At 37.8% G+C, this 26,965-nt stretch overlaps 1 protein-coding gene across 2 annotated transcripts in view; it reads right to left on the bottom strand.

The window, feature by feature from the left end:
* LOC149842984 (signal peptide peptidase-like 2) overlaps positions 1-26,965 on the bottom strand; it is a 142,189-nt gene that overhangs the window by 28,646 nt on the left and 86,578 nt on the right. For both annotated transcript variants that reach the window (XM_089999531.1, XM_089999532.1), the window contains 5 exons: positions 23,076-23,258; positions 21,704-21,738; positions 21,468-21,624; positions 20,937-20,990; positions 20,750-20,842 (listed from right to left, as the gene is read on the bottom strand). In XM_089999531.1, the coding sequence (XP_089855657.1) occupies positions 20,750-20,842; positions 20,937-20,990; positions 21,468-21,624; positions 21,704-21,738; positions 23,076-23,258 (522 nt within the window). The remainder of the gene's footprint in view (positions 1-20,749; positions 20,843-20,936; positions 20,991-21,467; positions 21,625-21,703; positions 21,739-23,075; positions 23,259-26,965) is intronic.

The following is a 26,965-nucleotide window of genomic DNA, read 5'->3' as shown; positions in this document are numbered from 1 at the left end:
CATATTATATTACATTTATAGATGATTTTAGTAGACATACTAGGATATACTTCCTCAAACTCAAATCCGAAGTCTTCGTGTTTTAAAACCTTTCATAATCTTATTAAAAATCAATTTGAAACAAATATTAAAGTCTTCTGCTCCGACTCCGGAGGAGAATTTCTTTCAAATGAATTTCAATTATATCTAAAAACTCATGGAATTGTACATCAAAAATCTTCTCTTATGACCCTTCAAAAAATGGTATTTTCGAAAGAAAGCATAATCACATTATTGAAACTACTAGAACCCTACTTATTTCAAAAGAAATTCCAAAAAAAAATTTAAGCCGAAGCCACCATAACCGCAGTATATCTAATAAATATAAAGCCTTCTCAAATATTGGAAAACAAATCTCATATTGAAAAACATTTTAAAATTCCTCCTGACTTGAAAAGGCTAAGGGTATTTGGATGCAAATGTTTTGTGCTTCTTGAAAAATATAACAAACTCTCTCCTAAAGCTATAAAATGTATTTTGTTTTTATATGCCGAAAATCAAAAAGGTTTTCGATGTTATGATCAAACAAATGATAAGCTTTATGTTTCTAGAAATGTTACTTTTCTTGAAAATGAAAATGGATTTTATTTTGCAAAACCTAAAGAAAAATCCGAGTATGCCTTATTTAATTTGTTACCTAAATCAAATAATGAAATTGTTAATAATGACTTTGGTAATTTCGAGTCTATTAATGACTCAAGTGAAGAAAGAGAATCATTTCATAATCTCCTACAATACTCTAGACGAGATAATGGAGAGCATCCATGTGTGTTTGAAAAATATAATCAATCAACAAATGTTGAAGAAACTAGTGTTAGAAGATCTGAACGAATACATAGGCCTCCAAATAGATTTGTCTCTTATGAATCATTTTTTTCCAAATTATAGGGCTTGTCTTCTAGCCATTCATTCATATCATGAACCATCTAACTACAACAAATCTAAAAACATAAAGAAATGGGTTAAAGCTACGAAAATAGAATTAGATGCATTAGACAAGGCTCATGCTTAGGCAATTCAACTTTTCCCCAAAGGAAAGAAGACAATAGGGTGTAGATAGGTCTTTAAAATCAAAACAAAAAGTGATAGGTCCCTAAAAAGATATAAAGCAAGATTAGTTGCAAAAGGATACTCTTAGAAATATAGAATAAATTGAGGAAACATTTGCCCCAGTAGCTCGTATGACCACAATTAGGGCTCTAGTTGCAGTAACATTCATTAGAAAATGGCTTATATATCAGTTAGATATTAAGAATGCATTTTTAAATGAAAACTTAAATGAAAAAGTCTACATAGATCCTCCTCCTGATTTGACTATTGAAAATGGTATGGTTCTTCGTCTTCAAAAAGCTTTATATGGGCTTAAACAAACCTCTAAAACATGATATGATCGGTTTAGTGGTATTGCATTAAATCTTAAATTTAAATTTTGTTACACTGACACTGCCCTTTTTATAAGATCTACAGGTGCCTCACTTATCATTCTCCTTTTATATGTTGATGATATGATCATCACTGAAAATGATCAGAAGGAAATTAAATAAATTAAAATTATGCTTAAAAAATCTTTTGATATGACTGACCTTAGTTTTTTGAGATACTTTTTAGGAATTAAAATAGCTTACTCGCCAAGAGGGTATATTTTGTCTCAAATCAAGTTTGCAGCTGATATTATTGCACGTTCGGGAATCACTAACACAAAATATGCCGATACTCCCAAAGTGATAAATGCAAAAATGAGAGTTGAAGACGGAGTGTTATTAGATGATCTAACTCCTTATAGACAATTTATCGAATCATTAATGTACATGTCTATTACTAGGCCAGGCATTGCGCATGTTGTATACACTGTCAATCAAATTCAACATGCGCCCACATCAGTTCACATGAGTGCAGTATTAAAAATAGTTCGATAGATTAAGAAAACTATATCTAAAGAGCTATTATTATCTTCTTCATCATCTTTAAATCTTATTGCTTATACTGATTCTAGGGAGGAGATCCCAATAACCATCACTCAACTAAAGGTTTTTGTGTGTTTGTAAGTGATTCTCTCATCTCTTGGCGATACAAAAAAAACAGAAAGTGTATTTATCTTCCACGGAAGCTGAGTATAGGGCGATGGCTGTAACAACAACTGAGGTCGTGTGAATGAAAGCACTACTTTCAGATATGGGTGTTAATGTTTCAGAACCTTCAAAACTATACTGCGATAACAAAAACGCCATATATATAGCCAGCAATCACACATTTCATAAGCGAACCAAACATATTGAGATGGATTGTCACTATGTTCACGAAGAATATTTGAAGGGAATGATTACTTTGCCATATGTTCAGTCCGAGTTTCAGATTGCAAACTTTTTCACCAAAGCTCTCCCTCTACCCAGATTTTGTATCTTCTTAGCAAATTTTCGGTGATTTCACCTTAAGTTTGAGGGGGAATGTTAAAATATTGTGTATATATATATACCTGACTGATATACGTATATTTATATAATATATGTATATCAAGGGTATTTTGGTTATTTTATAAGATGTATTTGGTACAGCCCATTAGAGACTGAAAAGTCTTTTTTTATTTTCTTTATGTAAAATGTAATATGATTGTTGGCTTCACTAATGTGAATAGAGCCTCACTCCCCCCTTGTAAAGTAGGCTTTTAGAGAAGCATAGTGTGAAGTATATAAAATCTCTTTTTTATTTTATGATCTTGTAGGCTTTGTGCCTTTGTGCTGTTGTGAAGTTCATTTTTTTTAATCTCTTTTATGAGATTGTTATCGATCCATTAGAGACAACATTATTGTTGTGCACTTGTGTAGCCCTTTGTTGGCACCCTAGTTTCATTACAACATTCACTGTTACAAGAGAGCAAAAACACTTAAAAATAATTTCAATGTATTTCAGCAATATGCTTAGAAAAGCATATGTATGGGATGTTCCAACTAGCTGTTTGATCAGCCCAACGGCTATAATTATAGCCGTTGGTACCACTCCAACAGCTAGTTGGACTGGCCCAACAGCTGTGTTTCAAAATAACAAGAAAAAGACAAAAAAAAAATAAAAGACCAGTCAGGCCCCTAGAGGGCTGACACCTATTACATGTGCAAAATGTAGTCTACAACCAGAAACAGAAAAATATAAAAGACTAGTCAGCCCCTAGAGGGCTGACACCTAATTACATATGTGAAATAACTGAAATACCCCTGAGGGGTATTTCAGTCTACAACCAAAAGCAGAAAAATAAAATATATATCTTTACATATATACATATATATGATATAACTCATAAATATATATATATATATATATATATATATATATATATATATATATATATATATATATATATATATATATATATATATATATATATATATATATATATATATATATGTCACATGGGTGGGGGGTGCGGGTGCGACACGGGTGCGGCGCAATTTTAAAAATTTTGGACAAGGGGACTCGGCCCTATATATATATATATAAATTTTGGACACCGGGACTCGGCTCGTGACTCTTCTGAGTTGTCTCAGATCCTGAACTAACCGAGTTAAAATAGTAGTATAATTGGGTTAGAAACAAACTCGGCTGCGTTTATCATTGACTCGGTCGAGTCTTAGTGTAATAACCAGAAATTTTCATGAATTTTCATTTATAAAATAATGCGAAATGTGCGAATGGGCCTAAGGATCCGTATTTCGGATCCAGGACCCATAAGGGGAAATATATATATATATATATAGTTAATATCATATATGTAGATAAAAAGAAAGAAAAAAAAAATAAAGGTTAGTGCAGGGATCCACAGTTGGATCCAACCTGTGGATCCACATTTTCGAGTAAGTCATGGATCCAATTCACAGACCCAAATCGGCAAAGGATCCATTGGCCCTGATAGTGATAGGATCTCGGGTCTCAGTCCTGGACCCGGGCCGCGCCTCCCCCTTAGCAGGTAAGTAATAAAAAAAAAAAAGGTGAACTCTTGGACCCGGGTCGGACCCGACCCGGATCCATAACCCGATAGGGTTTTTAAAACCCTATATCGGGCTGCAGCCTTTTAAAAAAATTGGGGAAGAGCTGCTGTTTCTAAAGAGGAAGGAAGGAAGGGGGGGTCGGCTGGCGTAACCGATCCCCACCAATCTCGGCAAGGAAAAAGGGGGGGGGGGGGGGGGATCAGCCGATAAAAGGGAAGGGAGAGGGGGTCTCTCCCTCGTCTCCCTCGTTTCTCTCTTCCCTCTTCCCTCTCTCTTTCGATCTGTGTGCGTGCGCCGGAGGGTGGTAGATCACCGGAAGGCTGCAACCACCGCAGGTCACGGCAGCAACAAGGAGCAGCCCAGCCGACCGTGCCTCCAGTCTCCGATCGCCGGAAAGATTGCCGGAAAACCAGCGAAAAAGGTACGGGTTTTTCCTCTTGATTTCGAGTGGGAAAGAGGGTGCAAATTTTGTTTTCCATGGAATATTTTAGGAAAATCGTTAGAGGGGCAGATTTGGGGGTTTGAGTCGTCGGAACCCCAAATCGTCAGTTTTGTGAAATTTGAGGCTATGGGTTATACTGGTACCTTATTGGGTGGGTTGAGGATGCTATCGAAATTAGTTTTGTGGCTGATAGGTTTGTCTAGCAGAAGTTTTCTCCATGACCGATAGTCTAGTAATCTGATTTTCAGTTTTTTTTTGAGGAATCGAGTTGCACATGTTGAGATTGTGTGGCTGGTTTGGTATTGTTTAGCATAAGTGGGGTCTATCGTGATTTTGTGGGGTATTTGTTCCAAGGATGTGTAAGGGTTTGCAATACACTCCCTATGAGTGGACTAAATCATTGCAAAACCTTAGTTCTATGTGTATGCTGAATATCATAAAAGGTTTTTTCGTAGGTACTGATTTTAGGAATCCCAATTCTTTTAAGAGTTTGTCTATTCTATTGGAATGTATATGACCTTGTGTAGTATATAATTAGACATGTGCTTGCTGAAATCAAAAGTTGTCCAGATCTTTTATGGTTTTGGCTACATTCATTCATTTTTCAATAGACCAGTTCATTTAGATATGAAATGGGGATTAGAAATTCTGCTTTGTCTATACTAAAAAGGGGTGTGTTATTTTTATTATCCTGCATATATATATATATATATATTGTAATGATCCAAGTTATCTGGTCTTTTATTAATAATATCGATTACTTGATCTTTTTTTATGGTCTTGCATATTCTGTTGTTTTGAGTAGGCTGCATTTCTGTGTTTTGTTTTAGCTGCTGTCAGTGAAGAGATGAATAATAATAACTTAGAAGTTATGATTATTATGCCTGCAAACTGAAAACCTTTTTGGTATGCTAATGCTCACTCTTATCAAATACTCTGATATGCTTGTTGGGTCTAGAAGTCTAAACCAGTCTGTTTTTGGGATGCTAGATTAGACCATGTAACCTGTACATTACAGTCCACCCATCCAGTTAATATACATCATGTTATGTTATTTTCTTGTAAGTAGAAATACCCTTATTTAATTGTAAAGTGCATAATAGTCATTCTTTATATGTAGGCCAAACAAATTTTAATTGGGGGACCAGACTTAACATATGTCCAGATTGTCTGACTGCAACATATGCATACACGCTCGGTTGGTTATGTAGGGGGGCTGCACCTATCATTACCTCATTATTGTACACACACACACAACAGTTATACCGATTTTATAGTGTTACCCTGGTTATATTTTATCTCATGACCAACATGTGTATAATGGTTTCTTGTTATATGTTACTTTATGTTCAACATATGTAAATGTTCTGGTTATACTTTATCTCGTGAACAATATATATATGAATGTGACTACCTTTGCAAAAATTTGTTTCCAAGTTCAGTGTCCTAGAAAGATTGTACATGGTTTACTAAGATTGTGGTGTATGATTGGTGAATTGTTGACTCGTGTTTTGGGTGACTTTTCTACATAACTCTTTTTGGTCCAGTAACCAGTGCTAGAAGCTTCTGTTTGGTAAGCCAACATGGTCTTGGTCCAGGCCGCCCAGTGTTCACCAGTGCTACTGAGACCATATGCCTAATATTCATATTATTTGTCAACCTTCAAAATTCTTGGAAAAAGTTTTGGTGCAAGGGTTGTGCATTTTTATCATAATAAAAAGAAATCTTAGGACACCAAATCTATCTTGATTTATGTTTATGTATTTTGTTCATGCCCATTTACATGGTGATCAAGATACGTAGGATAGCTTATGCTGCGTTACTAATGGTAACACTTGGTTGTTTTCTCATGCATGAGTCTACATGGAATTGAAGTATGTCTACATGCGAGTGGTTGTATGAGTGTGCACATAGCCGTTGTACGTGTGTATTGCAGGGAAAGCATGCATACAAATACTCAATGAAATCATGTCGTTGACATGAATATGCAAATCCGAGGGACACATGCAATAAATATGAGACTGCGAATTCATATGCATGCATATGCTTATCATTGTTTAGTGCGCATTTTTAATTGGCATGCATAAATGTACATTGTGAAACATTCAAAAGTGATGCTTTGTGGTATGCTATTCATGGTTTTTGCATGTGGTGCATCGATGATAAATTGGATCATCAGGGGCTGGGTGAGCCTCGAGAACTAGTTGTTCTCCGTTTTAATTGTTTTTGATGCATTGCAACAAATCAAATGTGATATTGTTGTTTTACCGCACTGTTCTATGTTGTCACGGGTTGTGGTCCCGTGAAAAGCTTAGCATGCTGATGTGCAAGCGTATGTTATTAATTCTGCATGTAAAATTCGCAAATGTAAATGAAATGAATTAATAACTAGATAAAAGAAAATAAAGAACAGTGTAATTCACTTTCTCCTTGATGTCCCTGCGTTAGCATGGGAATCTTGGATATTGCGGTTTAGGGGAAACCGTGAGGATACAAAAACTCCGTGTGCGTTTTGTTGCCCCTGAACCCGATATTGAGGTTCTTCTCCTGGCCACGGTTTTAGGGAGAATCCGCCACTTTACCCGGGAGTGGTGTGTTAGTCACAGCTGTGAGTTTGTTTTGGTATACCAAGAAAGTGGAGCCAGTGGATGCTGTTTTCCCTGGTGTCCCCGACTTTGGATGCTGTTTTCCAAGGTTCCGATGGATGGTGTTGTTTCCTGATATCGGTCGAGGGCTAAGTTTGGAACCCGGTAACAAAATACAAATTGTGTGTGAAGCTACCCCGGGAACCCTACTTAACCTCGGGGATTGTACCCGTTTGGTGTATCCGCGGGCCACTGTAATTAAAAAGAGGAACTTAAGGATGTGTGCATTTAATAGGACATGCATATGGAAAGAGGAAAACTTAAATGGAAGATAATAAATGGTTCACGCATTACACATAAATCATGCATATTCTTGATATACATTAGTTCATGCATGTTTACCTGTTCACTTGGTTGTTTATGTTGATTATTGTATGATGTTGAGCTCTTTTGCATTTAATTGCCTTATTGATTAAGTTGTGATCAATGTTACATATTTCGTGTTCCCTCCTGTTAAATGCTTAATTATGCATGAATGGTTAATTGACTTAGTAATTGATTATAATCGTATTCCTCAAAATATTACATGGATCTTATTTATGCTCTTTTTCTTATTTGATTCATTAGGGAAACCTGTACGCAGAATTCTTCGGATTTCTGACCCTCTTATTTTATTGGTTTTTCCCAGGCACAGGTGATCAGTGAAGTCGACTCGCTTCTGAGGGATACGAGGGTCACAATTGTTTCAGACGACTTCACTTACGAACAGAGTGGCTCTACTGTTATTTTCTTTTAGTTCTTCTGATTTCCTGCAATTTGATATTTCATTTTTGATATGAAACATATTACTCTTATTGATTCATTAATAAAAGAATTCAGTGAATTGGTTATGATTGATAAATGTAAGTTGCTTTGTGGTGTATGGTTATCCTACTGAAATAGGAACTGTAGGGACCCCAGGTCTCTGGGAAGTTTTCCGCGACTCTTAGAAAAAAAAAATTCCGCATTTTTCAAAGGTAGGAGTTGGGGTCGTTACACTTAGCTACCATGGGAATAAAACATCATCAAGGTATTAATTAAAAGCATTAACTAAAAGCATGTTCTGGTAAATGCATTAAACATCTTTTGCAGTTTTGCTAAAATTCATAACATTAATTAAAAGCATTAAAAGCTTTTAATTTTTCAAAGCCAGATTTGAAAAAGAGAGAGAGAGATCTCGGTGGATGAGAAAGTGTTGCTACTCGTGGATGAAAATTTATTAGCTTTTATAAGAGAGAGAACTGGGTGGATGAAAAGTGTTGGTACTCGTGGATGAGAATTTATTAGCTTTTAAGATTGAGAGAGAGAATTAAATGATAATATTTAAGAATAATTTTTTTTTTCAGGGGCTTATGTTTGAGACTACAACAACAAAAACAACAACTACGCCTTCATCCCAAAACAATCGGGGTCGGTGATATGAACCAACAAAGAAAATCATTTTGGGTCCTCCACATGAATCCTTCTCCTCCAATCATTTTTATTCAATGCCATGTCCTCGGTGAGGTTCAAAGCATTCATATCCTTTCCCTCCAAGTCTTCCTAGGCCTACCCCGACCTCTTTTAACTAATATATTTTCCCATTTCTCCATCCTTCTAATTGGAGCATCATTAGGCCTTCGCCGAATATGTCCAAACCACCGTAAACGATTCTCTCTCATCTTATTTTCAATGGGTGCAACGCCTACCTTCTTACGTATCTCTGTTAAATTATGTACATAATCATATAATGTAATATATATATTTTATATATATATGGTAATACATATATTAATATATATGTATATGTATCTACTCAAATATATATATAAAATATATATTTCTATTTGTTTAGTCATAAGGGTAGTTTAGTCTTTTCCTCTATTTTTGCGCACATTCACTTTACGGATGTGATTGTAATTATTTTTATTTTTTATTTTTGTTTTTTTCATTTCTTTTTGTATGTATACCAAAAAGGTACCTTGGGGGGCCCACCAACATAGTCGTTGGGCCCTCTCCAACGGTCACATTTGTGACCGTTGGAGGGGCTCCAACGACTATGGGTGGAGCCCCTCCAAGGCCCCTCTTGTGGTGTTATAAATAGGGGCTCTCCCCTTTGTATTTTCTCATGGCTTTGAGTCAAAGCCCAAGTTCTCAATAAATTGATTTCATTATTTTTTATGCTTTTGTGCATTTGTGAGTTATTTGTGGGTTGTGCTTTTTGTGCACAAGTGTTCTAAAGTGTTCTTATTGTGCTTTCGTGGTGGGTTCAATATCAAGAATATTAAAGTCTTGATATTAGTATCTTGTTGGAGATACTTTCACATGGTATCAGAGCCTCGTTGGAAGAAAGAAGATCGTGTATCTCGCCTCTTGTGAAGCACCTCGAAAATCGTGCCCTCAAGCTAGTGAAGTTTTTGAGTAAAGCATTTGCTCCGGGCAATATTTTAGAAGCAACTTTTGTCAAGAAAAGGTTGAAAATCCGCTAAGGTACGCTTTATCTTTCATCTTCTTCTCTCCATAATGGGTGAAAAAGACTCCCACTTCTCCCTTGGTTTTAAACTTAGTGGTTCAAACTACCATGTTTGGGCCGGCAACATGGAAGCCCATATCAAAGAGAAAGGTCTTTGGGGTTATGTTCAAGGTTCCATATCGGAACCCGAACCCAAGCTTTCTATTATAGAGAAAGGGGAAATCAAAATTCTTGAAGGAGAAGATAGACAAAAGGCCTTAGAAGAATATTCCAAAAGGCATGATGAGTGGGAAATGAAGAACTTCAAAATATTGTCTTGGATTTTTTCGTCCGTAGAAACCAAGATCAATGCCAACATCATCAAATTTAAAAGGGCCTCCGAAGCTTGGTTATACCTTGAAAAAATGTATACGTCAAGGGACTTGTCTCACAAATACTACCTCCAAAAGAAAGCCTTGACTCTTCAACAAAATGATTTATCTATTCGGGAAAATTTTGCCGAATTATCATCTATTTGGGACGAGCTTGCCATGCTCGAACCAAAATGGAGCGGAGAAGCTATTGAGTTAAGGCACAAACAACTTGAGGAAGATCGATTTTTCAACTTCCTAAATGGTCTTAGACCTGAATTTGAGCAAATTCGGTCCTCCCTTCTATCGGCTTTTACCTCTCCATCTATTGAAGATGTCATCACCAAGCTAAGTGGTGAGGAAACCCGTATAGGGATTAGTAAAAATAACCCAAGCATTCTTGCTACACCTTCTCAAAATGACTATGAAGTGGTCAATGCTGTGTCAAGACCCGGTAATAATTTGAAGACCTACAAACCGCCCCATTTCAAAAATCAAGGGCAAAATGATCGATATGGCAAGAGAGATTATAGCAAATTGACTTGCCATTTTTGTAAAGAACCAGGACATATCAAACCCAATTGTCCCAAATGGAAGAAATTCCTCGTCGCGGCTTTAGCATCCCAATCGGAGGAACGGCCTTTAACATCAAATGAACCTCTTTCGCTTCATCAAATTATGGATGCTCTTCAACCCCTTCTCAAAGGAGGCACTTTTGGAACCGCCATGTCATCTTCTTCCTCTCTTGGTAAGACATCTTGGCTACTTGATTCTGGTGCTTCGTTTCATATGACTCCAAGTCATTGTTTTCTTTCTAATTATTCTGAAAATCGCCTTCCATCTTTTGTCTCAACCGCGGATGGAACCCCTCTTGAAATTAAAGGAATGGGCAATTTTGAAAAACAAGACTTTTTTATCCCAAAAATTCGTCTTATTCCAAAACTAAACTTAAATTTACTTTCCGTTTCTCAACTCTCGGACTATGGTTGCGATATAAAGTTCTCTTCTAATAAATGTTGGATACAGGATCGCCAGTCTGGGAAATTGATTGGGGAAGGCTCTAGGAGAGGAGACCTCTACTATGTTGATTTTCTTAAAATTCCCAAGAATCAATTTTGTAATGTTGCTTAAAACAAAGATATTCATGTATGGCATAAGAGATTGGGTCATCCCAACATTGTTAAAATCTCTTATTTGCCTTTTATTAAGCATCTTTGTAATGAAAATTTTGTTTGTAATGAATGTATTCTTGGAAAAATGAGAAGTCTTCCTTTTCCTTAAAGATCCATGTTTACAAAAAAACCTTTTGAAATCGTTCACTCCGATGTATGGGGTCCAGCTCCGGTGATATCCAAGGGAGGCTTTTCTTACTATGTTATCTTTGTGGATGATTTCACTAGGTTTAGTTGGATATATTTTCTTAAACATAAATATGAAGTTTTTTCAACCTTTAAAACATTTCATATGATGGTTTTAAATCAATTCAATGGAAATTTTAAAATTTTTAGAACCGATTCGGGTGGCGAATACCTTTCCAATGAATTTAAAAGCTATCTTGAAAACTATGGAATTCTTCATCAAAAGTCTTGTCCCAAAACCCCCAACAAAATGAGTTGGCTGAACGAAAACATAGGCATATTATTGAAACCACACGAACTTTGCTCATTTCTCAAAATATACCGAAAAAACTTTGGGCGGAGGCCGCTCTTACTTCTGTCTATCTCATAAATAGACTTCCATCTAAAAACTTGAACAAGATTTCCCCGTTTGAAAAATTATACGAAAAAGAACCTGATTATAGCAGGTTAAGGGTTTTTGGATGTAAATGTTTTGTCCTTACTGATAAAAATGACAAACTCTCCCCTAAGGACATTCCTTGTGCCTTTCTTGGTTACTCTGAAACTCATAAAGGTTTTCGCTGTTATGATGTTAAGAGTGATAAACTTTATGTTTCCAGAAATGTAAGCTTCTTGGAAAATGTTAGTGGTTTCGAAAAACTTGAAACTAATGATGAGAATATAGATTATTCTTTTCTGTTTGATTTATTAACTGAAGATGATGATACTAGCGATGATGAAACAAATCAAAATGATGAAACTCATACTGATCAACCCATTAATAAAGAACCACATAGAGATCCTATAACCTACTCTCATAGAGATAGGAGTACTTTTAGAAGTGCCCTCGAAAGATATGATAGTGAGTCTACCCCTTCAAGTGAAAGAAATCTTCGTAGGACCGAAAGATCAAGAAAACCCCCTTCTAGGTTCATCTCATATAAGTCTTTTTCACCAAAATATAGAGCATGTCTAAGCGTCATTCACTCGTACATAGAACCTAGGGATTTTGAGGAAGCACGAAAATACCCAGAATGGATAGTTGCTATGAATAATGAACTTGAAGCCCTAAAGAAAGCAAAAACCTGGGAGTTTCAAGACCTTCCTAAAGATAAGAAAGCAATAGGGTGTAGATGGGTGTTTAAAGTCAAAACTAAGAGTGATGGGTCTCTTGAGAGATATAAGGCCCGCTTAGTTGCAAAAGGATATGGTCAAAAATATGGGATTGATTATGAGGAGACTTTTGCCCCCGTTGCTCGGATGGTCACCGTCCGATGTCTTATAACCGTTGCTTCAATAAATAAATGGAACATCTATCAGATGGATGTTAATAATGCGTTTTTAAACGGAGATCTAAACGAAGAAGTATATATGGATGCTCCTCCTGGAATGGAGTATCCTAAAGGGAAAGTGCTTCGTCTTCGGAAAGCACTGTATGGTTTAAAACAAGCTCCCAAAGCTTGGTATGATAGGTTTAACTCTGTGATGTTAGATAATGGTTTTTCATCATGCTTTACTGATACTGCTTTGTTTGTTAGAAAGTCTAATGCAGGGATTGTTATTCTGTTGCTATATGTGGATGACATGCTTATTACTGGGAGTGATTCTAAAGGGATTAAAAGCATAAAGTCCATGTTAAAGGATAAGTTTGAAATGTCTGACTTGGGTTTCTTAACTTATTTTTTGGGTATTGAGGTTGCATACTCTCATAGAGGGTATTTTTTGTCTCAAACTAAGCTTGCATCTGAGATTATTGACAGGTCAGGTATTACAGATGATAAAGTTTGTGAAACTCCTGCTATAGTAGGAGCAAAAATGAAGATTGATGATGGTGTTCCTCTCTCCGATCCTACTCCCTACAGGCAACTAGTAGGCTCGTTGATGTATCTAAGTATCACCAGACCAGATATCTCACATGCGGTGCATACGGCAAGTCAATTTCAGCATGCACCAACTTCTGTTCACATGGGTGCTATCTTGCGTGTCGTGAGATACCTAAAGCACACTATTAATAAGGGAGTTTTTCTGTCTTCCTTTTCTGAGTTAAAATTAATTGCTTATACTGACTCTGATTGGGGAGGAGACCCAAATAACCGTCACTCCACCACTGGTTTTTGTGTATTCTTAGGGGACTCATTGATCCCATGGAGATGCAAGAAGCAGCAAAAGGTATCTCTATCATCAACTGAAGCTGAATATCGTGCCATGGCGACTACTACCATGGAAATTGTTTGGATTCATCAATTGCTGGAAGATATGGGAATCAAAATTGAAGGGCCTACCAAGCTTTGCTGTGACAACAAAAGTGCAATTTATATTGCTAAAAATCACACTTTTCATGAGCGGACCAAACATATAGAGATGGACTGTCACTATGTTCGGGAGGCGTATCTCCAAGGAATCATTGACCTTCCATATGTCACGTCCGAGTATCAGTTAGCGGACTTCTTCACTAAAACCTTGTGTGCTCCGCGCTTCAACTTCCTTCTTAGCAAACTCTCGGTCATCCTGCCCTAAGTTTGAGAGGGGTTGTTAAATTATGTACATAATCATATAATGTAATATATATATTTTATATATATATGGTAATACATATACATATATTAATATATATGTATATGTATCTACTCAAATATATATATAAAATATATATTTCTATTTGTTTAGTCATAAGGGTAGTTTAGTCTTTTCCTCTCTTTTTGCGCACATTCACTTTACGAATGTGATTGTAATTATTTTTATTTTTTATTTTTGTTTTTTTCATTTCTTGTTGTATGTGTACCAAAAAGGTACCTTGGGGGGCCCACCAACATAGTCGTTGGGCCCTCTCCAACGGTCACATTTGTGACCGTTGGAGGCGCTCGAACGACTATGGGTGGAGCCCCTCCAAGGCCCCACTTGTGGTGTTATAAATAGGGGCGCTCCCCTTTGTATTTTCTCATGGCTTTGAGTCAAAGCCCAAGTTCTCAATAAATTGATTTCATTATTTTTTATGCCTTTGTGCATTTGTGAGTTATTTGTGGGTTGTGCTTTTTGTGCACAAGTGTTCTTATTGTGCTTTCGTGGTGGGTTCAATATCAAGAATATTAAAGTCTTGATATTAGTATCTTGTTGGAGATACTTTCACAATCTCCTCGTTCTGAATCTTATCTTTTATTGTATTTCCACACATCCATCTAAGCATACGCATCTCAGCTACACTCATTTTTTGAATATCATCTCTTGGCAGCCTAACATTCCGTACCATATAGTAAAGCGGGCCTAATAGTCATCCTATAAAACTTTCCCTTCAACCGCAATGGCATTCTACGATCGCACAACACTCCAGTTGCACTTTTCCATTTCATCCACCCAACCTTTATCCTATGATTTACATCTCCATCAATTTCTCCATACTTTTGAATGATAGATCCCAAATATTTAAAACAATCATCCACAGGTATTTCTTGCTCACCAAGCTTCACTACACTCCCATCACTACTTTGTTGCTTACTAAACAGACATTCCATATATTCTGTCTTACTCTTACTCAGCTTAAAACCTCTTGATTCCAATGTCTGTCTCCATAATTCTAACTTAGCATTAACCCCAACTCTAGACTCATCAATCAAAACAATATCATCAGCAAACAACATACACCACGACACATTTTCTTGAATTGATCTCGTAAGCTCATCCATCACTATAGCAAATAGGAAAGGGCTTAAAGCAGATCCTTGATGTAACCCAACCGTTATAGGAAAATTGGTTGTCACCCCTCCACAAGTGCGAACATTGGTTACTACTCCTTCATACATATCCTTAATTATACTAATGTACTTAAGAGAAACACCCTTTCTTCATCATTGTCCACCAGAGAATGTCCCTAGGTACTCTATCGTATGCCTTCTCCAAATCAATAAAAACCATATGCAAATCTTTGTTCCTCTCTCTATTTCTCTCAACAAGTTGTCTAAGAAGATGTATAGCTTCCATAGTTGATCTTTCAGGCATAAAACCAAATTGATTCTCCAATATCATGACAACCTTCATCAACCTAGACTCAATCACCCTCTCCCAAAGTTTCATAATATGACTCATGAGTTTTATACCACGATAGTTTGTGCAATCTTGTATATCACCCTTATTCTTATATAGAGGCACCAAAGTACTCTTCCTCCACTCATTAGGCATCTTATTTGTCCGCCAAATCTTGTTAAAAAGATTTGTCAACCATTCTAAACCTTTCTCTACAAAGCATTTCCAAGCCTCGATAGGTATACCATCTGGGCCAACTGCCCTTCCTGATTTCATTTTCTTTAAAGCCTCTGTAATTTCTTTCTTTTAAATCTTGCACATGAAGTCACGATTTATCTCATGAAAAGGAATGGACAAGTCTCCAAGATCATGAGCATTACTTCCATTAAATAGCTTATCAAAATAATCTTTTCATCTCTCCTTAGTCTCCTCATCTTTAACTAAAACCCTTTGTGTTTCATCATTGATACATCTGACGATACCCAGATCCCTCGATTTCATATCTCTCATCTTTGCAAGCCTATAAATATCTTTCTCGCCCTCTTTGGTATCTAACTTGTCATAAACCTCCATATATACCTTATGTCTCGCGTTTCGAACTACTTTTTTAGCTTCCTTCTTTGCTATCATATACTTCTCCAAATTCTCATTATCACGACTCTTACTTAGATTTCTATAACACTCTCTTTTAACCTTAATAGCTAATTTGACATCCTCGTTCCACCATGATGTATCCTTACCTAGCGATGCACCACCTTTAGACTCACCCAATACCTCCTTAGCCACCTTTCTCATGCCACCCGTTATCTTATTCCACATTAATTCTGAATCCTCCTCGAGACACCAATTAACTTCCTTAACTACCTGCTCTACAAACATTTCTTATTTAGCTCCTTTTAGTGCCCACCACTTAATTCTAGGATCTATCCTATGTCTATCCCTTTTGCGGCATTGTCTAATTCTAAGATCTAAAATTAAGACTCTATGTTGTGTAGCTACACTTTCTTCCGGTATAACCTTACAATCGATGCAACAACCCCTATCTCTCTTTCTAAGTAGGAAAAAATCTATCTGACTCGTGTTAACCCCACTTTTAAATGTTACTAGGTGAGACTCCCTCTTCCTAAACCAAGTGTTTGCTAAGATCATATCATAGGACAAACCAAAAGCTAAAATCCTTTCTCCACTTTCGTTTCTTTCTCCTATACCATAGCCTCTATGGATACTCTCAAATTCATCCCTACTAATGCCTACATGTCCATTAAGGTCACCGCCGATGAAAAGCTTTTCTCCATAAGATATCCCTTGTACTACTCCATCTAAATCTTTCCAAAATTGACGCTTAATGGAATCATCTAAACCTACTTGAGGTGCATAAACACTAATAATATTAATAATATTCGTACCTAATACTAATTTAATAAGTAAAATCCTATCACCCTTCCTACGGACCTCAACTACATTATCTATAAACTCACGACTCATAACAATCCCTACTTTATTCCTATTTCTATTTATTCCTGTATACCAAATCTTATATCCCCATGGTTCTATCACTTTTGCCATCTCACCTACCCATTTGGTCTCTTGTAGACATAAAATATAAATCTTTCTCCTACACATAGCATCTACTAACTCTACCAACTTACCAGTTAAAGACCCTATGTTCCAAGTGGCTAACCTAATTTTATGGTCTTGGACTAACTTTTTTACCCCCACCCGTCCAACAAAGTGAGGGAACCCTTGCCTATTTGACACCACACCCGGGCGCCGGTGTGACGCGTCGCTTCCGGGCGATGACCTAGCAACCCTTGCCCATTTATCATTGCCTCCGGGCCTATAGAGTACAGCGTGTCGCTCAGTAGGGAACGCCCCAACGAAATTCTCATATTGGTTCATATTCATAGGGTATGACTAAGTTTTTATGCTAGCTGTCACTGACCTACCGCAACCCTCCTCCTTTATCCGGGCTTGGGACCGGCAGTGAGACTCATACTATATATATATTATTTTTTTTAAAAAAATATAAAAGGATCTTTTTTTTTTATTTTTTGCCCTAAAAATGGACATTTTTGGACTCAGTCAATGTTGACCGAGTCCAAAACAAGGTCGGACTCAGACTCGGCCTCAACTCGTTGACCAAGTCCAAAACAAGCGGCCTCGACTCATTGACCGAGTCTGACTCGACGTTGACCTAGTCCGGGCTGTGTCTGAGGACACACCCGTGTCCGCACCCATGTCGGGGCGTGTCGACTCGGGTGCGGCACCTCCCTAGCCGAGTCTGTGTGATATATATATTCATAAGTTAACAATATAATCCTTGATATATATGAGTATGTCATCCAAAAATACCAAAATAAATTTGTGCAACGGTCAGAACACGTCATTCATTAGACCTTGGAATGTAGAGGGGGAATTAGTGAGTCCGAAGGGCATTACCAAAAATTCGTAGCGCCCATCATGTGTTTGGAAGGCAGCCTTGTGTATGTCACCCGAATTCATTCAGATTTGATGGTATCCCGAGCGCAAATCAAGCTTGAAAAAGAACTTGGCACTGTTCAGCTCATCAAGAAGCTCGTCCAGGATAGGAATTGGATATTTATCTTTGATCGCGATCTTGTTCAGCACTGTATAATCGACGTAAAACCTCCAACTTCCATCCTCCTTTTTAACCAAGATGACGGACGATGAAAATGGACTTCGACTGGGTCTAATTATCCCTGAATGGAGCATCTGATTCGCCATTTCTTCAATGACTTTCTTATGCACCTGTGTGTACCTATAAGGCCATTTATTAGCTAGCTTGGCCCTTGCTATAACAGGTATCTGGTCGTCATGACGGAGCATAGGCTGCATTCCATGTGGTTCTTGAAAGACCACTTCAAATTCAGTCAAGATCTGTTGCACCTCCAAGGGATATTCAGATTCTGATTCATTCTGGTCCGGCTGCTCAACTTGTAATACAAAAATCTGAGGGCTTCCCCTCATGAACTTGGTCATTTGTTCCCATTCAGATAAACGAGATTGAGTCTCTGAATCTGCCTTAATTTCCATGCATCCCCCTTAATACATAAATTGCATAGTCATGGCCGCGAAGTCCCAGGTAACGTACCCTACTCCTTTGAGCCATTGCATACCAAGGACTATATCAATCCCATGCATGGGAAGCACATGAAACACAATGTGAAATAGCCGCTCTTGCATCTCCAGCTCTAAATTTATCCTTCTTCCATCACCCATTAAAACCTTGAAGGATGGTTGTGGTTGAACGGTCCTCTTGATAGTTTGGTTGCGGATGAAGTTATGAGTTGAGCCTGTGTCGATCAGGACCAACACCGTGACCTTAATTCTGCCTTGTACGTGCAACAACTGCGGAATTGACATGCCTGACAAGGCATGAAGAGAAATCTCAGGGGATTCTTCAAATTCTTGCTCCTTGAATTCTTGATTCTCTTGTTCCCTAGATTCTTCCACTTCATCCATCAAATACATCTTCAGTTGTGTGTCGGGCTCCATTTTTCCTCGCATTGTTAACAGAGGCCTTTTCGCCTTTGATCTGACATCTGATCGGGAGTAATGCGAATGACCTGCACATTAGAAAGATTCTGCGCCATGGCAGCCCCTGATTTCCCCTTGCTTAATGTGGTGCCAGGGGGTTCCCCAACACTACCTCTAGCCTTGCTCCTGGTTACTGAATGACCACAATTGTTCGAGCTTCACCAACTTCGACCAATGCCTATACTCGGCTTCTCTTCTACTATCCTTGCCAAATCAAAACACTCTAACAAGGGTTGATGTCTCACCCCTTGTACCTCCACTCTTATTTCATCTTTCAAACCCCCTATGAAGGCCCAAATTAGGGCGTGGGGTGGCCAACCAATCACCATATTTCTCACTCTCTTGAATTCTGCTTGAAAATCGTGAACAGAACCCGTTTGTCTAATTTTGGACAAAGAGATGTTAAAATCGCAATAAGCGGATGGTCCAAATCGAACCATCATCGCCTTAATCAATTGTACACATGAGGGCTTCCCCGTCTGGCCCTCAAGCCAGATATACCAGTGTATGGATTCCCCTTCAAAATAAATGGATGTGTAGGTTACCTTATGCTCCTCTGGCGTGTTTTGGACTCTGAAGAACTGATCGGCCTTGAAGGCCCAACTCATCAGATCTTCCCCCATAAATTTTGGGAACTCAAGCCTAGCTCCTCCTTGGCTCGGGTCTCCTTTGATATCTCTAGAGCTCATGGTCGATGACGGTGTGTTTGTTATTTGGGGACCCTGCATTTTTTCGAAGAGTTGCTGAATGGCCTCACATTTGTTGGAACTCTGATCGCATCTCAGTTTGCATTGCCCGATGTCTTCACCTGAGGGCCTCCAATTCCTTTACGGTCATGGTTTCCCCAAACCGGCTCGGATACCTCTGTTAGGTGCCGACCACAATTCCTCACCTAACAACTCTACTCCCAATCAAATGAGTTAGGGAAAAGAGAGAATGATATATATATATAGATAGATAGATAGATAGATAGATATAGAGAGAGAGACTCAATAACTTCTCATTCGAGGGAGAAAGACCTCCAAATGGCTGCCATTACAATTCGCTAACCTCTCCTCTTTTCCTAAGTTTCATTATTAAGAGGCTTCTTACCCTAATGGATCCAGACCATGGAACTCTAACCCATCCCTCTGTCTGATCCAAGACCCACTAATGCCCTACGAATGGCCCAAGCCCACCATGCCGAGTTGGGTTGCTTGACCCTACCCGACCCCTTATTTACTTACAATGCTAACATTATCATTTTTTAAATAGTAAATAATGATATTTAATTCCAGAAATTATTATTTTTAATTTGTGACCAAGAGAGCTCATTTGCATTTGGAAACTGGCACTATAAGTAACTCCAGCAGGAATGAACAAATAGAATTAAGTAGTTGTGGTCTGTTGGGAGCTAACCCAAAGATTATTGTTGTCAACATTTGAATGATTTTTTGCACCAAAATTAGAAATGAATCTTTCAAAATGTTTCTATCAAAGAAAGGACAACCTAGAGAAAAAGAAGACGAGAAGGTGAAGGTCAGCATCAAATGGATCTGTCAACTGTTTAATCAGGATGGATTTCTACTTCTAAAATTTTGTATTTTCACAATATTCCAACTTTGTTATAGCCAAATGTCAAGTTATTTAATTTTCAAAGGGAAATCGAATTCTGAATTTTTGTAGTTAGACAAATTTTGCAGGTTGTCCATTATAGTGAACATTTATTCCTTAAAAAAGGAACATAGTGACCATCTTGATTTATATAAAGTTGGTGTTGGTCCAAACTGATTATATGTCAAGTTTTAGAAAATCGATTGGTACTTTACATCATATACAATGATAATTATGTAGATGCAAAGAAATGGTTACAAACACTCAAACCCTTGTCCATCATTCATACCAGTGAAGATGTTGAACAAGAAGCCAAACAGGAAGTGACCAAACTAGTAATGGCATGTGAGTTTAACTTACCGCAATCATTACACTTTCATGGAATATAAGTGGTGATATGAAGACCCAGAAAATATCATAGATGAAAGCACAGCTCAAAAGTACTGAAGCAACCTGAAAGAGGAATAAACATGTGAAATCAAAAAAATTATGAGTAATAAAAGGAAAAAATAAAAAAGAAGATAAAAGATCATAGGAAATAATTTACCTTGATGTTAGGTAAACGGGCCACTTGTAAAACAGTTATCATCAGAGAAACACCCTGCCAGTAGGTAATTTTAGTGATATTAGTAAAATCTATGTGCCTCATAGCCATCTATGTACAATTAATACTGATGATATAAGCCCTATAAGCCAGTAAAAAATTGGATAGGATCAGTATGGCTGGCGTTATTTAGCTGCATATCTAACTGGGTTAGGTCCAAAATCATCACATATCAATCAAATTGCTCTCTAAGAATTGTTCTAAACAAGTTTGTCCATATATGATTCAGAAAAAAATTTGGTATATCTTATTTCTAACATTTCTAAATGATATTTTTCTTCTGCCACTAAAAATAAGACTATTTTTAGAGATCTTGTTCCCAATTCCTCGGATGGCTGAATTGGACCTTGGCTGATTTGTTGATTGCTCCAATTATTTACAGCCATATGTCCAACAAAATGGTGTAGTGCAATTCAACTATATCAGGAAATAAAATGTGTAAATAAAAGTAAAATATTAATAGGAAATGCTTACTAAGGTGTCTTGTCCAATCCAGGCATAAGATGCATGCTGGTTTGCAGCCCAGAATATAGCAAATGCAGAACAAAGTGGTAAAACAACAACAGACAGAACCAAAACTTCACCAAGTACAGGAAGATTGACTGTCTTCTCGCCACACCTTCCAAATATCCTGATTGAAGCAATTAAAGAAAAGCCATATCATATAAAAGCATTGTCTGTACGAAATAGATCACAGAACCATGGCATACCTTGAAATTAGTGTCACCAGGCATACATGCATTCCCTGAAAAGAAAGCAACAAAATTTTAGACACTGCAAGTTCCTGTAGGAAACAGAAGCGTGCAATGAGGAACCTTACACAACTAAGTAATCACATTTAGCAATGCATCCTACAAATCTTTTTCACTTCAAGTGTTTTCTTCTCAAAATATGAAACCTCTTCCAAGAAATAAAACAAAAGATGACCTCATTGGATGTTTAGAGGCATTAAAATAAGGCTACTTTTGAAGCTTTCATGTTTATAGTGGTATTGCTATGATTATAGAAGATCACCATATAAACAGTGATGGATAAAGCTGGAGTAGATATAGGTACACCTACTCTATCCCTTCAACTTTCTTCCACCCAGCTATTGATTCACTTCTGTGCTATGTCACAGGGATTCGGCTAGCAGGGTGCCGCACCCGCGTCGTCGACGCGGGTGCGGGTGCGGCACCGGGTGCGGTCAACCCGATCCTGGGTGCGTTGACCGCACCCAGGATCATTTAGGTCCATTTTTTTTTTTTAAGAATATGCCCAAATGGGCTGCGATTTTTTTTTTTTAAATTATGCTGACAGCTGCGAAATTTGAAAAAACCCACGTGTTCCCCCGACCCCCTTTATATATATATATATATATATATATATATATATATATATATATATATATATATATATTACATCTTTGCCCCTGCCGCACCCCCGCACCCGGGTTTTTTGGAAGTGCCGAATCCCCGCACCCATGTGACATAGCTTCTGTGCAACTTTTGTTGGAATGATGCTTCTGAAGTGTGATCAAGTTGCTAAACTATTTTTTTGTCATTTTCTGGCATAAGTGAGCTGCTGATCTCGGTGCACCTCCATGTAATTTTCCAACTGTATACATGCTCATAGCAACAAATAAACCTTTTCCAAAAGATCACTATCGTACTTCAAGTTCACCTCAGGAAAAGTATATTTTATGCCATCAATGGTGGTTATCTTTAGTAAAACACCCCAGCATAGGCTAATATGCACTAGGGCAGAATGAAGTGGTACAAGGACATCAGTGAAAGGTATACCTTATGGTCATGTAGAATAAACTGAACCAGAATCATATACATGTTATACTTGAAACCTAGAATTGCTCAACAGCTGTTACACATAGAAGCAGGCATGTTTTGGCAAACGTGAATTTCTAGCAAATTCAAAATACAAAATAAACCATAAGCCTCTCACAAAGAGGGGAAAAAGCACAACTGGGCCGACAAGTGATAAAACACACTGTACTACAAGAAACAATGAATGAAGCTACATGAAACCCGTGTCTCATCTTATATGCATATAGATACGTTTGAGAACGATAAAGAAATATATGCACACCTCAGTGCCGCCAATGCAGAACAGAACAACAAGCAGCCAAATAAACCAGGAAGACATAAAAAAGTATAACAGCATCAGAAAAGCAGATGCCAATATGATGAAAATGACAGCTCCCTTTGCATTGATATCAAGAATCGCCTTCTCATAATCATCTTTTGCAATAGCTCCAGCATTATGGCTTTCCTAAAAAAAAAAGCGTGTCATTCCAAAATGGACATATATGGACAGTGATGTGGAACTTGCACAGCTGCATGGGATAAACATAATATATGACAGAATGGCATTCGTTAGGTATCACAAACATACCAAGGAGATGGAACCAACTGATCAAACCTAACTATGTCAGACATGCCAAGAATACCTCAATTGCTCAAAATGGGAGCTTTCAGAATAAACATTAATTCATCACAAATCAAGCAAAACTGGGGCAGTCATGAACTAGCTTAAGTAAAAAATATTTATTTCATTCATGCAATAATTGATATGCATAAAGTTTCTGGGGAGACTTAATAGTCGATACACACAACCATCTAGGAAAAATGTACAAGACTTATATAGAAAAATTAATGTCACACAACCTTCAAGCGACATTAAATGTTTGATTATCATGGACAATGAAGAGGAAAATGAGCAGTTTATAACTTTATATATATATATATATATATATATATATATACTAGTGACAAAATATACTTGTATCATAACTAGAAGCAATAATTAAGTTGTTGAAGCTTTAATGGAGCACACAGGAACACACACACACACACACACACACACAGAGGGAAAGTCTCTTTTTTTTCATATTAGGGTTTAATCTCTACTTAAATAGAGATTAAACGTGAGCACCAAATTACAAAATAACCCTCACACAATATATAATAAAACGTAAACCCAAAATGCCCTTATAGACATGTCTCAACACTCCCCCTCAAGCTGGAGCATAGATATCAATCATGCTCAACTTGTCACAACAGTGAGAGAAACTCGGCCTCGCCAGAGCTTTGGTAAAGACATCAGCTACTTGATCTTCGGAAGATACATGATCAGTGCAGATGTACCCAGTCTGAACCAAGTTGCGAACATAGTGACAGTCATGGGTAAGGATACTTTCTCCTGAAGCTCGGTCAAAACTGATTTTACCCACATAATCTCAGTTGCGGTTTGGGCCATCGCTCGGTATTCAGATTCAACACTCGACCTGGCTACAACGGTTTGTTTCTTACTCCTCCAGGTAACAAGATTTCCTCTCACAAACACACAAAATCCAGATGTTGACTTTCTATCTTCAACAGACCCCGCATAATCTGCGTCACTGTAAGCAACAACGTCCAAGGAGGGATTTCGTTTAAACAACAGACCTTTACCAGAAGATAACTTTAAGTACCGAAGAACCATCATAGTTGCATCCCAGTGAACTTTTGTAGGTTTGTCCATGAACTGACTGGTTTTACTCACGGCTAATGAAATGTCTGAAAGTTTTCTTCTGCACCTGCGTTGAGAAAGAGAAGAGGGAGAGAGAGATCGATTACGGCTGTCACGATTTCAGTTAAAAATGAAATCGTGACCTAAACTTATGTATTTAAGTTTACATTACAGTATGGGTCCGGGTCTGGTGTATCCAGACCCGATAAATGTAAAAAGAGTTACATGGATCTTTGCATGGATCTTTACATGGATCGACCCGATCCTTTGCACCTTTTTCACCCCCCCTCAAGTTGATCATAGTTTTAGACCATGAACAACTTGCTTTTAAGCATCCAACAGTGGTCCTTGGTTAACCCTTTGGTAAATAAGTCTGCAACCTGTCTTTCAGTGCTGACAAACTCAGGCTCAATCTCTTTTTCTTCAACCTTTTGTCTCACAAAGTGTTGGTCGATCTCAATGTGCTTGGCACGACTGTGATGTACTGGATTGAATGACATGTTGATAGCACTTTGATTGTCACAGAGCAAGGTAGTGTAGGAGATCTTTTCTCCTACTTCAGTTAGAAGATGCCTGATCCATGTGACTTCGGCAGTGGCAGCAGCCATGGATCTATATTCAGCCTCAATGCTTGATTTAGCGATAGCTTTTTGTTTTCTACTGCTCCAAGAGACTAAATTTCTTCCAATGAAGGCACAATATCCTGATGTAGATCTTCGTTCGTCAGGATCTCCTGCCCAGTCTGCATCACAATATATAGTAATTTCATGTTCGTCTTGGCCATATGACTGTGGTAAATATATCAATCCATCCCCAATAGTCCATTTCAGATATCTAAGGATCCTCTTGACTGCTTTCATATGTCCAGTACGGGGCGCATGCATAAATTGAGACGCTTGATTGACTGAATAAACAATATCAGGTCTAGTGAATGTGAGGTATTGTAACATTCCTATTATGCTACGATACTTGGTGGGATCATCACACAGATCTCCATCATGAGCGCTAAGTTTTTGATGAAGTACACTCGGAGTTCCCAGAGGTTTACAGTCTTTCATGCCTGCCTTGCTGAGAACGTCTACAGTGTACTTGTGTTGGGTGAGTGTCAAGTCATGAGCCTGGTTATCAACTTCTACACCAAGGAAATAGCGTAGAACTCCAAGATCTTTCATTTTGAACCTTTGACCTAATAAGTCTTTTATTTCTTGGATGTGGTCCGCATAGTTTCCTGTGATGATAATATCATCGACATAAATTAATAATAGAGTGGTCACAGGCAGGCTTTTAAAAATAAATAATGAGTGGTGCAGCATGGAACGTGAAAATCCATGTTTCTGAATCTCTAGCGAGAAGCTATCAAACCAAGAGCGAGATGCTTGCTTCAGGCCATAGATGGCTCTTTTTAGCTTGCATACATGGGTTTTATAATTTTGTTCTTGATATCCAGGGGGTTGTTCCATGTATACTTCCTCCTTCAAATTCCCATGTAAGAATGCATTTTTTACATCAAGCTGACTCAACTTCCATCCATGTTCAACAGCCAGGGAAATGATGATTCGAATCGTTCCCATTCTTACAACCAGACTAAAGGTCTCATCATAGTCTTGCCCTGCTTCTTGAGTGAATCCTTTTGCTACAAGCCTTGCCTTATATCGTTCAATGGTTCCATCTGGCTTGTACTTGATTTTGTAGACCCATTTGCATCCAACAACATTTTTGTCAGTTGGTCTGGGAACAACTTCCCATGTTCCACATTCATGCAAGGCTTGCATTTCATCATTCATGGCTTCTACGCATTTCATAGAAGCGGCTGCCTGATAATACATGATGGGCTCTTCGTCCTTATTGATGGCAGTTAAAAATAGTTGAAGATCCAAGGAGAAGTTGTTATAACTAACCCACCTATCAATAGGATGTCGTATGCGATTTGATTTTCTGGCTGCAAGAGTATGAGAAGGCGCAGGATTGGCGATTGAGACATGATCTGAATGACTTGATGTTGTCGGTCTCTGTCTAGAATAGACAATGCCTTTGTATTTGCCCGGTACTTCCTCTGCATTCTATGACCCCGACGTCCCAGTGTTCTCAAACACATCTCCTTCTTGTTGCACACAATCTGAGGAACATGCTTCATTGGAGCCAGCAAAAAGTTCTGAGCTCAGCCAAGGATAGTAAATTTCAGTTGGCATATTCGTTGTGTCAGCTCCGTGATCAAAATTTTGTTTATCAAAGACAACGTTTCTTGAGGTTCTGATGCGTTTGTTGGTGGGATCATAACACCTATATCCTTTGTAGTCATCTGCATATCCCACAAATTTGCACTTTTGGGCCTTGTCTTGAAACTTGTTTCTCAGAGACTAATCGATATGCACATAGCAGACACATCCAAAAACACACAGATCATAATAACTAGGATGAGTTCCAAAAAGACAGTGATAAGGAGACTTATTTTCCAGAACAACCATAGG

The sequence above is a fragment of the Nuphar pumila genome, chromosome 3, assembly GCF_984573655.1.
Source record: "Nuphar pumila chromosome 3, dmNupPumi1.hap1.1, whole genome shotgun sequence".
In the NCBI taxonomy this organism is placed as follows: Eukaryota; Viridiplantae; Streptophyta; class Magnoliopsida; order Nymphaeales; family Nymphaeaceae; genus Nuphar; species Nuphar pumila.
The sequence above is the reverse complement of the archived record's forward strand: the minus strand, read 5'-3'. Positions and strand labels throughout refer to the sequence as shown.